At 35.5% G+C, this 18,627-nt stretch overlaps 2 protein-coding genes across 2 annotated transcripts; one reads left to right on the plus strand and one right to left on the minus strand.

The window, feature by feature from the left end:
* The first annotated feature begins 7,778 nt into the window (after positions 1-7,778).
* Positions 7,779-12,439, plus strand: LOC117632998. Its single transcript, XM_034366655.1, has 8 exons — positions 7,779-8,153; positions 8,943-9,440; positions 10,380-10,545; positions 10,709-11,006; positions 11,151-11,223; positions 11,294-11,384; positions 11,525-11,604; positions 11,871-12,439. Exons 1-8 carry the CDS (start codon positions 8,073-8,075, stop codon positions 12,120-12,122), a joined length of 1,539 nt encoding a protein of 512 aa, XP_034222546.1. The 5' UTR covers positions 7,779-8,072; the 3' UTR covers positions 12,123-12,439.
* A 199-nt stretch (positions 12,440-12,638) lies between these two features.
* On the minus strand, positions 12,639-18,443 carry LOC117631348 (WD repeat-containing protein 20-like). The gene is made up of 11 exons (XM_034364448.1): positions 17,822-18,443; positions 17,024-17,338; positions 16,844-16,952; positions 16,667-16,760; positions 15,780-15,867; positions 15,589-15,672; positions 14,765-14,861; positions 14,573-14,660; positions 14,292-14,397; positions 14,115-14,207; positions 12,639-13,366 (listed from the first exon to the last, which is right to left on the minus strand). The coding sequence occupies exons 1-11, from the start codon at positions 17,987-17,989 to the stop codon at positions 12,968-12,970; spliced, it is 1,641 nt and encodes a 546-aa protein (XP_034220339.1). The 5' UTR covers positions 17,990-18,443; the 3' UTR covers positions 12,639-12,967.
* Between the last annotated feature and the right edge of the window lie 184 nt (positions 18,444-18,627).

Below are 18,627 nucleotides of genomic sequence, written 5' to 3' on the forward strand. Positions count from 1 at the left end.
TACATAACTAAAGCTTAGCTAAGCCTTAGTTAGCAATACTCATTTGGCACTCACGAAGTGGGAGGGACCCAAATCAACCCAAGCAAAGACTACGTGTACGGTCGATTTTCATTGTTCTTGCACTCACAATTTACAAATATACTTTGAGATTGACAAAAGTTCTCCAGTTCACTTCTGAAAGTGCTATTTCTGAGTTGTGGTGATCACTAAGTAGCTTAGCTGTGGATTTGGGTGTTTTTCATTTGAGATTGACATATACTGGCAAAGTGTCATGGAGTTCGAATTTGAGATCACTGACATGCAAATCAAGGTCCTTTTTTATTAAACTAGACCTCGTTAGCTATGAAAATAGTTATTAGGAAACCAAATTTGCTATAAGATTTTGACGTCCTTGTCAAGGCCTGGCCAGCACTGGCAACAAAATTCTGATCTTTTGGACAAAAGGAGAAAGGTGGAAAACTAGATTCAATACATTCTTATATAAATATAAATTGAACGACCACATTAAAACATTCTAAGATAAACCACAGCCATTATTTCAAAGATTCCTTTTTTTTTTTTTTTGTGCGTTGACTTCCACACGACATAAAATAACAAGAGTATCTAATCTTATAGCAACTGAGCTTTCACCTTTATTTTCTATATAATATATATATTGTTGATGATACTTGGAGTAATCTAATCCCAATAATTACATTGATTATGATTAATAAGGTTGAAATATTGGCATAAAGAGATAAAGGCTCAGCTTCTTGCTTTTTGCATCACCACCATATATATAATTAAGTGGAAGAATATGTGGCAGCATTTTCGTGAAAAATTTGTGTCTTTAAAAGGCTACCCTACGATACTGAACTTTTGGTCTAATGATTAATTAGCCATTTCTTTTGATTGATTAGGTTTCGAGTTCAAATCTTATGAATGATATTTTCGTACTTATTTTTCTTAGATATATGATGTGATAATCTAAATTACTCTTGGGTGCAAGGGAACAGACTCACTATCCTTTCAACGCACGGCTATACTTACTTTGACATGTGGCGCCTAATCGCTAGTGAGCCCTTTTTTTATAAAAAAAAAAAGAAAATAGTATCGCAGCGCAGCTATACTCTGTTTTTTTTTTTAAAATTTAAAAAATAATAATATAGCCTGCCGGCTATACGTATTTTGATACGTGGCACAATCGCTAGGGGGGCCCTCTTTTAAAAAAATTAGTATAGCCGCGCGACTATACGTTGTTTTATTAATATTTTGTTATAAAATAATATAGCCGGTGGCTATACGTTTTTTGACACGTGGTCAACTAGGTGCTATGCGGCTAACTTTTATTATTTTCAAAAATAGTATAGCCGCGCGGCGATACTCGATTGTTAAAAAAAATTTGTTTTAAAAAATATTATACTATACGGTTTTTTTTATATAGTATAGCTGAGTGGCTATACTCTTTATATATATATATATATATATATATATATATATATTGGGATCCTTTTTTTCTTTTAAATTTGTTCCCAGATTTTTGTTTATCGATAAAAGTAGTTTAGAGCGTTTTCAATTACTATTAGGCCCGTATTACCTGAGTTTCTATTTTCCCCTTTTAAGTTTTTACTTTTCTACAGTAATTACCTGTATAAAGAATTTAGCATTATCACTTTTAATACTCTATTATACACGTATGTACGTATTTTTCAATAATACATCCTTGTTCTGTACACGTCTTAAAGACTCGATAAAATTCACATTTTTTTTAAAAACAAACATACAATACTCTTATTGTACATGTGCGTACATATTTCTCACGTTTAATACACATGTTTTTTTATAAAATTTCAATAAAACACACAAAATTAACGTATTATACCAATAATTCTCACATATTATTGAATAAAAATAAAATATATTAAAATTTTTTTGTAGTGGCCGATTAATATCTCCTTTGAATATGTTGAAACTAGCAAATTAATATATCTATATATATAAAGCAAAAGGCAGAGAATGGTGAAACATTCAAAATACCCTTGGTTAATTGAAACATTAAGAATTGAAATTATTAATTAAATGAGGATAATATGATAAATTCACATTCTTTTATATTTAAAAAAATTAGAATTAAAAACAAAATTATATAATATGTCCAACTTTTATGGAACATAACTACCTATGTTATTTTGTTTTATTTTAAAAAAAGAAAAAAGAAAAAAGAAAACCAATTGGCACATGCGTGAGCATTTCACGCATGTGCCAAGAGGCTAGTATATATAAAGTAAAAGGCAGAGGATGGTAGAACATTCAAAATACCAAAAAATGCCATTGATTAATGCAAACATTAAGAATTGAAATTATTAATTAAATGAGGATAATATGGTAAATTCATACTTTTTCATATTAAAAAAAATTAAAATTAAAAGAAAAATAAGATAATGGATCCTATTTTTATGGAACACAACTACCCATTATCTTTTTTTAATTCTAACATATAATTAAGAATTTTTTTAAAAAAACCTCTCACATGCGTGGAAGGGCCTGCTGAGAGGCTAGTATCTATATGCAACTAGGAGGTTCCTTTATTCTTATTATTTTTTTAAAATTAAATAGTATAGCCGCCTGGCTATACTTATTTTGGCACGTGGTGCCTAGTCACTACGGAGCCCTTTTTTTTAATTTTTTATAAAACGTATAGCCGCACAGCTATACTCGGTTTTTTTATTTAAAAAAATAGTATAGTCACGCGGTTATACGTATTTTGACGCGTGGGTGCCTAATCGCTATACGGTCTTTTTTTTTTTGTTTAAATAAATAGTATAGCCGCATGGCTATACTCGATTTTATTAATATTTCTTATAAAATAGTATAGCCGAGCAGCTGTACGGTTTTGACACGTGGTCAACTCAGCGCTATGCAGCTAACCCTTTTTTTCTTTCATAAATAGTATAGCTGCCCGGCTATACTTAGCCGAGCGGCGATACTCTTTATTTATATATATACTGGGATCTTTTTTTTCTTTTAAATTTTTTCTCCGATTTTCGTTTATCAATAAGAGTAGTTTAAAGTGTTATCCATTACTATTAGGCGCCTATTACCTGAGTTTCTATTGGGAGACTCTATTAGGCGCCGATTTACTTTTCTTTCTAGAGCCCTTTTAATTTTTTATCTTTCCAGAGTTATTACCCATATAAAAAATTTAGCACTTTCACTTTTAATACTCTATTATACCCGTACGTAAATATTTTTCAATAATACATTCATGTTTAGTGATTTACATTCCCAACAGAAGACAACTAATCCACCAACTAGTAAGAAAATAAATGCGAAGTGAGATATTGGTGTCCTTACATCCGAGGTCATGTGTACGAATGCCCTCCACCAATATTGCTTGTATTAAAATATAAAATGTAAAATCAAAGGCCTTCATTGTTGAACCTTCAGGCCCATACATACTTCTTCTTTAGGCTTAGAATTCATGCTACGGGCTGAGAGTCGTTTATTACTGCCCAGTCGATTTACTTTTCTTTCTAGAGCCCTTTTAATTTTTTACCTTTCCAGAGTTATTACCCATATAAAAAATTTAGCACTTTCACTTTTAATACTCTATTATACCCGTACGTAAATATTTTTCAATAATACATTCATGTTTAGTGATTTACATTCCCAACAGAAGACAACTAATCCACCAACTAGTAAGAAAATAAATGCGAAGTGAGATATTGGTGTCCTTACATCCGAGGTCATGTGTACGAATGCCCTCCACCAATATTGCTTGTATTAAAATATAAAATGTAAAATCAAAGGCCTTCATTGTTGAACCTTCAGGCCCATACATACTTCTTCTTTAGGCTTAGAATTCATGCTACGGGCTGAGAGTCGTTTATTACTGCCCAGTACTGAGACTTGAATGGCGTGCCTTGTTTTGTCCATGACCCTCTCTGTACCTCTCTCAGCTTCACATTGCTTCACAAAGGTAAGTTCACATTTACCAAACTTGTCGTCAACCAAACAAACCCTAGCTTTTATCCTTGAGCTGCTGAAACAATCTTAGAAAACTTGGAATTTGAAAGCAGGAGTGGGAAAATGCTTCAGGAACAGGTTTTCTTCTTCAATCTCTTTTCCCAATTGCCAGTTATGCTTACTGTTATACTTGGATATGATTAGTTTTCATAAGATGTTAAAAATATGAGCATTAGAGATCATAATAGCACAAGGCTAATGTATCCAAGTATAACAGTAAGCATAACTGTAACCTCGGAGCTAGGCGCATTAGAGATCAATTACATATTAAACTTCGCCCGCCTAGGCGCAAACATTTGTGAAAAATTATATATCAGAAGGCTAGATGATAGTTCAGGATTTCAAAAAATTTAATCTGATAACCTTTTAGTTTCATTTTCCAATCTGCTTTTCTTCCTGGCTAATGTATATGCAGGCAAGAAAATACAAGTTTCCTTCGCACAAGGATCTCAAGCACATCAACCGAAAACTGAAATCTTGTTGGGGTTTTAATTCACATGACGATTATGCTATTCCTTATCTAGAAATAGTCACGTTTAATCTGATGCCCTTTTGTTTTGTATTAATTCCAAACTTTGACTGGTTTTCAGAAGTAAGAAGCTGGATGCGAAATCGAAGCTTTCTTTATGCCAAGAGAATAAATGCAAAATCAATTAGTTCAAGAGGATAAATTAAAGCTAAGGACAAGTGGTTAAGATGGTCTCCAAAAACTAATCACCAAAAGGTTCAAAAGACTTGTGATTAAGAAGGTTTAATGAGTCTAGTCTCATTAATTAAGTTCATCAAACATCATCATTAGAACACTTGTTCATTTTAATTGAATACGATATGTTCTAACGTCACCAAACAAGATAACATCTTAATCATAGGAAATAAACAAACCCCCTTTCTACTTTCCCCCTCTCTGCATAGTTGGTGAATCCTTGGAAGTAATGTCACCAGATCTTCAATCCTTGAGTGCATGAAAGGTGAAGCTAAATCTTGGCTTTGCCTTTTCATGAGTCGGCTCTATACATAACTAAAACTTAGCTAAGCCCTAGCTAGCAATACTCATTTGGCACTCACGAAGTGGGCGGGACCCAAATCAACCCAAGCCAAGACTACGTGTACGGTCGATTTTCATTGTTCTTGCACTCACAATTTACAAATATACTTTGAGATTGAGAAAGGTTCTCCAGTTCACTTCTGAAAGAGTTATTTCTGAGTTGTGCTGCTCACTAAGTAGCTTAGTTGTTGACATGCATTAAGATTTTTTTCATTTGAGATCAATATATACTGTCAAAGTGTCATGAAGTTCGAATTTGAGATCACTGTATGTAAATTAAGGCCATTTTTCACTGAACTAGACCTTGTTGTCTATGAAAATATGTATTAGTCTAAACCAAATTTGCTACAAGATTATGACGTCCTTGTCAAGGCATGGCCAACACTAGCAACAAAATTATGATCTTTTGGACAAAAGGAGAAAGGTGGAAAACTAAGCTTTCAATACTTTCTTATATATAAATTGAACGACTCTGATGCTGTGGCCATAGTGCCACAGTAAAACATTCTAAGATAAACCACAGCCATTATTTCAAAGATTCTTTTTTTTTTGGTACGTTGACTTCCACACGCCATAAAATAACAAGAGTATCTAATCCTATAGCAACTGAGCTTTCAACTTTATTTTCTATATAATATATATATATATATAGTTGATGATACTTGGAGTAATCTAATCCCAATAATTACATTGATTATGATTAATAAGGTTGAAATATTGGCATAAAGAGATAAAGGCTCAGCTTCTTGCTTTTTGCATCACCACCATATATATAATCAAGTGGAAGAATATGTGGCAGCATTTTCGTGAAAAAATTGTGTCTTTAAAAGGCTACCCTACGATACTGACCTTTTGGTCTAATGATTAATTAGTCATTTTTTTTGTTTGATTAGGTTTCGAGCTCAAATCTTATGAATGATATTTTGGTTTTTATTTTTCTCGAATACATGATGTGATAATCTAAATTACTCTAAATTATTCTAATAAAAGGATAAATGATTCGAACTTGGATGCAAGGAATAGACTCACTACCCTGTTTAACACGCCTAACTCAGGTATTCTATTTTTTTGGGAATATTTAGACTACAAAAAAAAAAAAATGAATATTTTGAATTAAAAGGCTTGTCTGCTACTTCATTCTTTCTTAATGTACATTATCCCAATGCCTACCTATAAGTGAATTTTCTGAGACTAGATTATTATTCCCTAAACCCTTATTCAAATGCTGGATTTGTTTGCTAATAGCCATTACTAAACAAAAACTATTTTTCCAAGTTATATGTAGAGATAAATATATATATATATATATATGTGGAATGATTTTGACATTTTATTTTTACAGTTTCTGATCTCAAAGACGTTGCCCGGCAGTTTCCTGAAAAATCATTTTGTTTTTCGTTTTTGTTTTTCTTGGGACAGGTTATGAAAGAATGAAGGCAATCTCAATAATATGCCTATGAATGTGACATATTAACTCATTCAACATTAATTTTTTATGACCTGATCACAAAACCGCCCTTGCTAATTCTAGAAGAGTCAACGTGATTATTGTGAGTGAAAACACCTCAGAGTTCAAACCTCGGCGGCTGCACATTGTTTTTCAATTACCACCCTTTTTTCTTCCTCCGAAGAACAATATCTTGAAATTCTATTAAATTGTTTATTTAAAAAAAAAAGATAAGATAAGAAATTTTGTCATATTGTGAGATGTGACAATTAGGAAAATATGATAGCATATGTGAAATGTGATAAAAGTTCCTTTATGCTCCGTTTGGATGAAGGAATTGTAAATTATATGAAATTCTAAAATGACAGAATTTAGTTTTCCGTCATTTCAATTTTTAGCAATTGAAGATTTTAATGTTTGTTTATAAAGCGACAAGGCAATCTGTTGTCTATGGTTTCATAGGTTTTTAGCGTTGTTTTTAAGTTTGGCACTGTTTTTTTTTTTTCATGAAAAGTTTGGCTTCTTTTTTTGTGTGTAAGTTTTGGCATACTGGAAAATATGAATTCCCGCACTATGAAAATTGTGAAATGACGTCTATTTTGGTGGAAATTAAACTTGAGAATTTGATACCTCAATTTCTATGATTTTTTTCGTGCGTCATTTAATAAATTCCTCGCTTAAGTTGCCAAACATGGGAATTGTCAATTTCTCATTTTAAATTCCCGACTTTTAGCTAAATTTCGAGTTATTTTCCCTCATCCAAACGGAGGGTTACTAAATAAGTAATGATATAGATGTCATTAGTGTCATTCAATTTTCACTTTGTTAAAGAAGGTTCTGAGTAAATCTGATAGACGATAATTGTTGAGTTTCTAAAATGAAATTCGCTAACCAAACTAAACTAAACTAAAAGAGTTCTAAATATATATTTAAATACTTAGTGGTTAAGTAGAAGTTTATCTAACTGATTTGAAAGGATTTCGATTCTAAGCTACATTGGAATCCTTTCAAGCTAAACAAGGAGATTTCAGTTATTTGAATCAAGTAAAAAGGGAATTCCTAAGTTTAGTTTTCAAATTTTGTGACGTTCGTATTGAAAACTGCTTTAAAATTGACCTTCTCATCTCATAACTTAACGCGGAGACATTATTTTCTTTGTTATGCTAAAAATAGGTTATATTTGTTTGTCAGCGCAAACTGCAAAGCCCCAACACGTGCTAAAAAGCTAAAACCCTTTTAAGCTTTTATACTCTGTCGCCGATGCAGCCGAACCATCTTTCCTATTCCCTGTTGCAAAATCTGTGGGGCCTTTTGAATTGAAAGAAACACAAATCCGTTTTGGCATTTGCTTTGCTCGAGCCTTGAGAGAGCTTCATGAGTCTGACTGTGAGCTGCCTCCTTCTCCTTCACTCTTCTCTCTCTCAGCTGCCACTTGTCCATATCTCTCTCTGCCTTTTCAGCTCCTCTGCACTATCTCCCTGGTGGGTTTTGGTGGTTTTTGCAGGACCAAGAGCAGAGCTTTCTCAGAATTCATTTACGTGAAGAAAATTAAGCGGCCTTTGCTGGGACCGAGCTATGGCAACTGGAGAAGAAACCGTTGCTGAAGAAAATGATGGTGACATTTCCACCAACAAAGCTGGCCCTTCAATCCAAAAGGTACCTCATTTTCGCTTCCTTGTTGAAAAATCTATGATGGGTTGTTCTGATATGTTTATTTCCTGCTCATAAATTTCATTACTTGTGGATTCAATTCATCTTGCCGGATAATGTTTGTGATTATCTCTATGTTTGTGTTAAAAAACTCAAACTTGAAGTTTTTTTTTTTTTTTACTTAACTGGGTGAACCATAGTTGATATGTCATAGACTCATACTCATATTCAGCTATGCAATTATTGGTTTTAGTGCACAGCCAAGACAAAGTGGTGAAAGATATCAATTGATTTAGGGCTCCATAATCTGTCAACAACCATAATATCAATCTTCAGTTGATATTTGTATTAATATGAAATTCAAGTTAGAAGCTTCCAATTCCTTTTAGAACTAGTCAGGATTTACACTGCTATTGTTTTCATTCTGTATTTCTTCTGTTTTTTTTTTTTGGACAAAAGAGCTTACTGCTGATTTTGGCTTAAAATATGTGTTTTCATGTTGCTCTGAACAAAGGACAAATCACATGATTATTTTCTTTCATAAATCTGCTTCAATATGTATCCCCTTTGGTCTTTCCTTTATGCTGGCTTTGTCCTCAATCTGCCATACCTATGCAAGTGAAGTGAAATTGACTTGAGCTAGTTCTTCAATATTCATTTCTTATTTTTCCGTTCATCATAGATGTGCTTGTCTGAGATTTTTGTATAACTGGCATGATCAGGAAAAGATAATGTGAACGTAAATTGCGTATTTTCGCTGATCCTGGATGATTTTCTTTTGCTCTTCTTTTGCAGGGTGGAGTCGCCGCTGAGATAATTGAAGAAGCTCCTCCTGGTCAACCATGGAGACGACAGAACCTCATCTTACAGATACCTTCAAGAAGTCTTGAGGATGCCAAAGAAGATTTTGTGAGAATAAACATGCCCCCAACGCCAAGTCTCACTCCCAAAAGAGTAAACTTCTCCCCATTACCCAGCCCTAGTTTAGCCAAAATCAGTGGGTCTCCAGGTCCCTCATCATCAAAAGCTAAATCAACCATAAAAAGCCTCCTTCCAAAACTAAGTTTCAAACATCGGAACACTACTTCAGAGATTCAGAAGGCTGCCACTCTAGCCCTGGGAGGCTTACCTGCAGGGACACGTGAGAAGCCTTTAATTTCAAGGACATGGTCCTTTACAAAGCTTTTGACTCCTAGAATGAAAAATGCATCATCCTTGCCTGTAACTCCAATTGCTCACTCAAATCCAGAGTCTATGCATGGAGGGAACACAATTGATATGCTCAGTTCTGTTGTGAGTATCTATCACTTGTTAGCTTGAAAATAATTAATGCATCGAGAAGAATTTAAGTTGACCATATTGCATGTTTATATAATAAAGAAAATCTCATATACGTTCTGGAGGTCCTTTAAACTTACTGTGTAGTGTTCAATTTTATTTAAGGATCATTTAACTGATTATATTATCTACAATGGAGAGGAAATTGCTTTAGATTTATCGTCTATCTGTGTAAAGTTTTGTTTATTTTGGCAATTCTACTTGCTAGTAGCGCTCTACAGAGCATTAACAAAATTCCAAGATAAGTTTAAATCTAGTTGATTTCCTCAATGTCACATGTACTGGTCGCAGTGCACCCACCCTTCTTGTGAAGAGTTCCTGGACTTTCCCCCTTAATTTCCTGTACTGATTCTACCGAACATATTACTTCTTGGACCAAAAAGATAACCTTTTCTCCTTGGTTCTTTACAAAACCGGGGTTTGAAACCAAACTTCTACTCAGGAGGATAGATGGGGCGGTTCAGGTGAGATCCAATGTAGATCCAACTTTCTATTCACTCGTGGGATCCGGGCGGTCCGGGAGCGACCACCACGGCTCCTCTTCTTGGAGACTAAATGAGAGGGGAGTTCATCACAATGGAGGATAGATTAGTTTTATAGAGTTTGATTAGCAGCCCAGTTTTCTGTTGGTGCACCATGTATTTTTTTCTTTTAAGCAAAAGCTAAAATATGGTTCCTATTATTTCCTCTATCAATTTGAGTCCCCCAGTGAGTTGTCCTGCTCTTTCATTTTATGATCCAAAAGTTTGTTACTTTTTAAATTATCCACATGAGGTGCTTCTCTTTGATCTTTCATCCGAGTCTAATAATATGTCTATTTTTTGCTTGCACTTCAATTTTATTTGTATTGAGTATTTGTGCCATTATTTTTTGTTTCAATTTCTGACTTTGCAGAAAGGAGAGGCCCAACTACCCATTCATCGTTCACAATCAGTCCCTGTGATTAATAAAGATGGAGGTATATATTTAGGTGGTGTCATTCGTGTAATTCCCACCACACCACGAATGCCTGAGAGGGCTGTCACGACAACTTCAAGCACATCCCCAGTAACTGACACTGGTAAATTTTGCGTTTTAATTGTCTTTTTCCACATGCACAAAAAAACCTCTCCTATCCCTGTGGGAGTACCAGTTGTCTGTATTTTCAGATTCTAGCTACCTTTGACCCTGGTTTTGTAACTTGTGATAACCAACCTATGCCTCATCTTAGTCTTGCGGTTCAGATGGAAGTGATGATGGCGGTGAAGATATTGCTGTAGAAGAAGCTGTTTGTCGAATTTGCTTAGTTGAACTAGGTGAAGGTGCTGAAACCCTCAAGATGGAGTGCAGTTGTAAAGGTGACCTTGCTCTTGCCCACCAAGAATGTGCTGTCAAATGGTTCAGCATTAAAGGTAATAAAACATGTGATGTATGCAAGCAAGAGGTTCAGAACCTACCCGTCACACTATTACGAATTCAAAATGTTCAGACCTTTAATTCTCGAGGAAGTAGAGCACAGCAGACTGAGGTTACTCAGTATAGGCAAGTGATATTTTAACTGTTATAATGCACAGGAAAGGGATATTTCTGTGCTTACTATGTCTGTTGTGTATAGTCTTATTTTTTAATATGTTCAACACCACCTTCTAGGATGGGATAATTAATAATTAATGCAAAAATTTTCAGGGTTTGGCAGGATGTTCCCATCCTTGTCATAGTCAGCATGCTAGCTTACTTCTGTTTTCTTGAGCAGCTTCTGGTAAGTCATGCAAATTCTTTGTAATTTTTCTTTCTTAGCCTTTCAGTTTCTAAGTAAATCAAATGGACAGGTGGGCAAAATGGGATCGGGTGCAATTGCTCTCTCTCTTCCTTTTTCCTGCATATTGGGTCTTTTGGCATCCATGACATCAACCACAATGGGTAGGGCTACGCTTGAAATTACTTTATCTAGAAATATTTTCAAATTCATTAATTCATTAATTTTTCTTGCGACTAAGAAGAAGAAAAAAAAGAAGAATTCAGTGTCTTTCTACTATGCTGACTTACAAATTCGTGCACAGTGAGAAGAAAATTTGTCTGGGTTTATGCAACTACTCAGTTTACACTGGTGGTTCTCTCAGCACATGTGCTCTATTCATTGGTAAGAGTTGCTCAGCTACTCAAGTAGTGATAGAATTTGTGAAGTAACTGCTCTGCTACTCCATTCATGAAAATGTGATGATTCTACTTAGTGAAAAAGTTTTTCTCTGTTTTGGGTTACAAAATGCTTAGAACGAGCAACTGCTGATCAATAATTTATTGTCAAGTGAAAATCCACCAAGTCTGTGATGAGGCTTTAAGTGTTGAATATTGGTGTTCACCTTCGTATCCATAACAGTGTCTTATATGTTCTTGTTGGGTCTACAGCTTCACATGCATGCAGTTCTGTCTGTTCTTCTTGCCACTTTTATGGGGTTTGGAGTTACAATGTGTGGAAATTCTATTATTGTTGAGGCTTTTAGATGGAGAGAAAGATGGCTTTTTCAGTCAAATCGACAGCGTGGTTCTCAGGAGGTGACGCAGCCGAATCAATCACCAGAGAATGCACAACAAGCGCAAACGAATCCTCAACAGCTTGAAAATGAAACTCAAGTTGCAGAAGCTATTCATGGCAGCTGACTTCTGTACTTTAACATGCACTAAAACCATAGTTGCATACTAGGAGGGGCTGTAAAAAAATATAGAACATGTTAAGAGTAGTTGTATATAAACTATTTCGCACGTATAGCTTGGCCTTAGAAAAGTTCAAATGACGACCCGTGGTGAGACTTTTGGCTTCCTTGTATGCATGCGTATATATAGTGTTCTAGTGAGGACTCAACTTGAGAGCCAGATTGTTCGACTCATCCTTGATCCTTCAATATGGTCTAATGATCAAAATTGTTCGGATTTTAGGTCTTCCTTCTGGATAATCCTTTTTTCTTGGGTCAGGTTTATCATTCTTTTTCGGTCACCCATACGACACTTTGTTTCTGCTTGAATCTTTGTTTCTGCTTGAATCTAAAAGTGAGCTCTTATTTTTTTTTTAAATAAAAATAATAAAAACTAATCCAACAAATGGTTCATAGAAAGGGTAAGAATGCATTAAGTGCTGTAAAATAAATTACCGCTCAACGGCACTGCTGGGATGAAACAGATCTCAAGGGAGCAACATCATATCGTTCATGTAGGTCAGTAAATATATTCTAGCAAAAGCCGTTTTGTACTTACAAATGGGGGTTTTTCTCCCTCCCAGCCTCTTACTGCCTTCAATGACATTTTTGTCTATACAATAGAATCAGTTGGTTGCATGGCAATGCCAGTCAGATTACGCTTACAAAGTGCTATTTCTGGAAAAACCAACTGGATGACAAAAGAAAATTGGCTACACAGGCAAATGGAACTGTAACCCAATGGGGAAAAAATTTCGAAAAAAATTTTCATAGCTTGTTTTGCATTTGTGTCTTGAATTGATGACAGTCTGGTCATTGCTTGTAACTGGAACTACCAACCTTGCCTGAGGATAAAGGCTTCTCCTTCAAACTGGTGCTTAACACAGTTTCAGAGTTGTTTGATTGGCTTTCTGAAACCCCAGGTCTCATCCAAACTTTTATATGCCCTTCTCGGCAGACAGTGAGAACGGATTCTTGAGTAAACATCAAGCCAGAGAGGGGTTCAGTGTGTACACGGTGAGCAACCAGTGGTGAGATTTTTGGAACATCTCGCATGATTGGAGCAGGCTGAAGAGTACCCACTGGAAGTGCGTTGTCCCAATGAGATGACTGGCTTCCAGCACTATAAGTGGGGGAGCCACCAGGAGGGCATCGCCGCAATGGCACCACAATCTCATCCATTTCCAGGTCCCACAGAAGCAACTGGGTGTCCTGCACTCAAATGGATAAGTATAATGAAACAAAGAAATATCATATGGTTTTGAACTAGGAAACTATTTTCCAATTAAATAACTAGTATTTTCAAAACTTTCGCTGTCTCATTTCCTTTCCCTATCTCCAATCTATATATACATTTTTAACTACTATGTTTTTATCCACCTGCAAAAAATATCCACAATTGTAAAAGTAAAAGGGAGCAAAAGACAAGCTACAAGTTAACTTTATTCTCTCTGTCCTTACCCATGTGTGGTGGACCATGGGTAAGAACTAACAATGAATTATCAAATACTTCATTTTCAACTCCAACCATTTTCCTTTCTAAATAAAACTTGAGCCATATATCACTGCTGTGGCGATTGGTCTGCATTACAAGACTGATCATCTCAGTTGTTGGCTAATTACTCAAATATTTTCTTTTCATAATCCTTTTACAGAAAGGGTAAAGGAAGAATACTGAGATAAGTTCATAACTTCTCTCAAATGCACTCATTTCAAATCACTATAATTTTTTACGTTGATTGTAAATCTTAGCATACCTTTGTAGGTTCACCAGTTATAGCTCAAATTAAACTTTCTATTGAAAACTTTAAATGTCAAATATATGTAATGAAAAAATAAAAGCCAAGAAACAATAAAAATTTAGAGAAGGAAATTACAATGGAATTATGGCATTTTTATACATGAGATATCTGATTATAAAAACCAAAAATTGAAGACAAGACCAATATTTTTCTGATACCTGACCGACGGAACCAAACCGGTACATGACAGTCTCCCCCATACCATCTGAATTTGGTGATGACCAATATGAATCAAAAGCCACTCCACTGACCTGCCAACATCATCCAGTAAGAACTTAGTAAAACAGCCACAATCAAGTAATTATAGCAACCACGATGCTATTTAAGAAAACTACCCAAGAGTTGTGCCCCTCTCCCCATGCTACAACTTTCCGATCTTCCATGCTCCAAACTTGAACTAAATCATCTTCACCTCCTGTCAGTATGTATTTTCCATCCATGCTGTTCAGCAGCATTTTGTAATCAATAATACTATCATCTCAGAAGTATAATAATATTTTAATGCAAAAAGAGCCAAATACTACAGGAGTTTGAATTTAAAGGTAATCTACAAGATCGGAAGAATATTACAAACACCAGCAGCAAGCTTCAATGAAAAACCAATAAAGATGCACACCTCCAAGCGCAACACAAGAGAGCACCGTAGTAACTTTTGCCGCCACATATAAGTTGCTCTTTTGAGTAGTCAAAAATGCGTAGATAACCTGCATTCAGTAATTAAATTTACATCATATAATTTGCAAACGATAAAACCAACAGAAAAAGAGAGCAACTACACAATCCAAACAATATGATAGTGACATTATACCATCTCTTCCAACAGTTGCTAAAAAGGCCCCATCAGTTGAGAAAGCAATACTATTAATTGAACCGTGGCAGATATGCCATCTGGCAATTGGGTTACTCTGCACAAGCAAAATAGGAAGTCAACATAAAATTGTAGGTGGACAAGGAAGCAGAAATAGAAATTCAGGTTGTCAGATGCACATATCTCCCTTCTAATTATCTGACATTTATCATAGTCATTTGGTTGATGCAAATTCAGTATTCGGCTAATTAACCACAGTGACATTCCAGTATAGCGCACATAAACCTGTAAGACCTCAACCAGATTACCTCAACAAATATATAAGGATTTACTAGAGGTCAGATCCGTAAAGATGCCTTGAAGAAATAAAGGATATTCAATGGACAACTGATGCTTCGCTGCTCGACATTGCACAAGGGGGAACAGGCTTCTTCAAAGACATAATGATAACTTAAATAAACTAATAGACGGTTCAGACAACTTAACAAATGAGAATATTGTTGGTAAAACAGACTAGCAGATTGAAGATTGAGTCTCACAAGTCAGAAATAATCCCTGTATTAGACTAGGAATCTATACTTTAGAAAATTACCCAAACACAGCACCTAAAAAGACTTATATCTAAAATAGGATACAAACTGAGTATCAGAATAACAGCATAGTGTCTTATTCACTGTCAAAAGTGCCAACTAAATTCACCATAGTGACATAGCAGCAGCATGTATCCCTTATCTAATTTATAGACAAACTTGATGAGCCACTTTCAGAAAAAAATAGCTACAAGGGAAACAAAGTTAGAAAAGGAAATAAACATAACTCAATACCTTACTGTAACGTGCATGTGCGACAGAAAATTGAGCTTGATCTTTGATAACAGGGAATGAAGAATCGCCTGCCCCATCTTTGCTCTAGAAAAAAACAAAGATACATAAAATGCACTCAATTACTAAATATGCAATCATGGAATACAAAATTTAAGCCAGCAAAAAGTGTTTTTCAGATAAAAGGGGCTTGCCTTTTCATATACATATAGATTCCCATCAGCGTGAGCAACAACAAAAGCACCATCACCACCAGGAACCCATGCAATACTAGTACAACGGCTGTGGAAAACAGGTATTAATCAAAGTACCCCACAGAAGTGTACAAAAAAAGTTAAACAGACAAAAGGCTCTCGAATGATGCCTATTGAGGAAATGACAAACACAAGCTAAAAATCAATTATTGACTATTGCAAAATAGTCAAGTTACAGGGACTAAGTTTACTGTTTGCTCACAGGTGCGGGTGTAGCAACAATTCAGTTAGCTCCCACGTAGCAGTTTATAAACCAAAGGTCCAAAGTGTACAATAAGGCACCAAAAGGGCACTGGTCAAACATCTAAAAAAACATAAGATTCTCAAAACCAGAAGATCCAGAATACAAAATAAACTTCTGATCATGGCTGAAGTGAAGGAAAAACGAATTAGCCCTTGCAAGAGTGATGAAACAAGACATTTACCCATCTACTTGCAGCCATATAGTAGAGAGGAAACTATACTGGCCAATTTCAAGCCTGCTAATCCAGAACTAGACTAACATTCACAGCCACTTCTAGTGTTCCTTATTACTTTTTCGGTAGTTAAGAAACATTCTAGCCTCCACAGAAGTGAACTAAAAAAGTTAAATATATCAACACATACTGCATCAGGGAGATAAATTGCAGAGTAGCTATCTTCAACTTTAACTAAGCTTTTGACATACGGACAGAACCATGACTGGGTGAACCTTTTATACAGAACGACTTCTAATCTACCTCTAATGTCACACAGAGAATCATCTTTGAAATAAAGAACCCTTATGAAGTAGATAAACTAAAAACAAGTGGAAAAAAAGAAAAAAGAGATAAGAGAGTTAATCTTGCCTGCTACTAACAGAGCCATCTTTGTTATAATGCTGAGCACCAACAAGCTTCTTTCCAACATCCTGCAATTGCTGTCTGAGTGACACTGAGTAGACTACAAAAGCACACATACAACAATTCAAAACATTGAACTTCAAAAACAAGATTGCGATTTCAAATTCAAACAAACATTTGTACCGTCGCCAGAATTCAACCCAATAATCAAATCATGACCATCCTTCGCGTCTTGATCAAATGCGTGGCACACAGGGTTTGAATTACTGAAATGTATAGACTTTACTGGATCCTACATACAACAAGAAACGTATCACAAACCGATCTCAGCGCCTAAACCAACACGTGGAACTTCAAAAATACCTTGTCTTGAGAATTCAAATCACTAATGAAGATTGCATCCCCCACATTGAAGATCAAGTAAGTCCCTTTCCCATCAAAATTTGAAGTAGAAGTCGAACTACTTGAACTGGAAGCCACCAAAGACCCAACTCTACTACTTGCACTGACACTCTTACTCCCTCCATTCCCTCCAACAAAGCTAAGTGCCCGGCTCCCATTACCACCACCCAACAACCTTGCTGCAGCCGAACGTACACCACTGCCAGTGCTGAAGCTTGAAGATGGTGCAGTCGGGGTTGATGGAGCAGGCTTGTCTTTAAGATGTGCTAATGTCACCTGATAACCAACGACCCACAAGGCTCTTAATTCAGATATCATATTAAAAAAAAGGGCTTGTAGAGTAAATTAACCATACAAAAAAAGTACTATCATACAGGTACCCCAGTAGATGGACCTGAATATTCCATAAGTTCACTTATAATCATCCAAAACTGCACTAAGAAATTACATTTCAAGAAAAAGTAGAAAAAGGGGTAAATGGTTTCAAATACTGGGTCTTGAAACACCTCATATTTCCAGCATTAACATTTCTTTTAACACTTCAGTTAGAAAATCAAACACTCAGAACAAAACCCAGACAATAAAAATCCAATTTTCAATTCTTCTATCATACGGGTTATAACCATTGAGAAAAACCCTAGCAAAAACAGAAGGCTATAAATAACAAAAAACATCTTCACAAAAATACCCAAAAATGGCTACGACACAGTGAAGTCCCGAAATGGGTAATGAAGGAAATTAATAGCAGAAATTGAGTACCTGAGTGACGGTTTTGCCATGAGCGTAGTGAAGGAGACCCGAAGGGTGGGTTTTCTCGTAGTGAAGCTTGTACCTTCCCTCTGGGGTCTTGAAATAGGTCTTGAGACCCGGTGACTGAGCGTTGCTCGACGAAGTCGTTGACATCATACCGTTGGAAGTATTGATCATGGTGGCGATTACAATTGACCTTGGAGCATACGATCATGACCCCTAGGGTTTAAAATGCTTCTCCTTTCTTCTTCTTTTGAGTTCGAAATTGATATAGAAAGGTGGGTTTTTGCTCTGTTCGTGTTATTGTGCTCTGGCTTTCTGTTGTGGGTCTTCAATGGGATCAAACGGACTGTCTGGTTTGCGGCTTATGGGAACGTTGTGAACTTGTGAGGAAAGTGTTTGATGGTAAATTTTTAACGGTTGGAGATTTGACTTTGTGCTGCCAGTCAACGTAGTGAACGGTTGGGATCAAAGATCTTTTTTTTCTTTTTTTTCTTTTCTTCTTTCCTTTCCTCTGAGACTTCAGATAGTGAAGAGAAGCAAAGCTATGAACCAGCAGCAAATGGCAATAACAGGAGCAGATTTGATTTCAACTGGGAAAGGGGTTGGTCTGTTCACTTTGAGACTTTCCTAATTAAAAAAACAAAAACAAAATTGGGTCTGCAGACTGCAATCAAAATTGTGTCTTTTAGATATTCTGTGATATACCCAATGTAGGCTTCATATTATTATGGAATCTATATAATAAAGACTAATGTTAGAGATACCAAAATAAAATAAATGTTTAGATTTTCAGTTGATGTATACGTATGATC

The sequence above is a fragment of the Prunus dulcis genome, chromosome 6 (assembly GCF_902201215.1).
Source record: "Prunus dulcis chromosome 6, ALMONDv2, whole genome shotgun sequence".
Taxonomy (NCBI): domain Eukaryota; kingdom Viridiplantae; phylum Streptophyta; class Magnoliopsida; order Rosales; family Rosaceae; genus Prunus; species Prunus dulcis.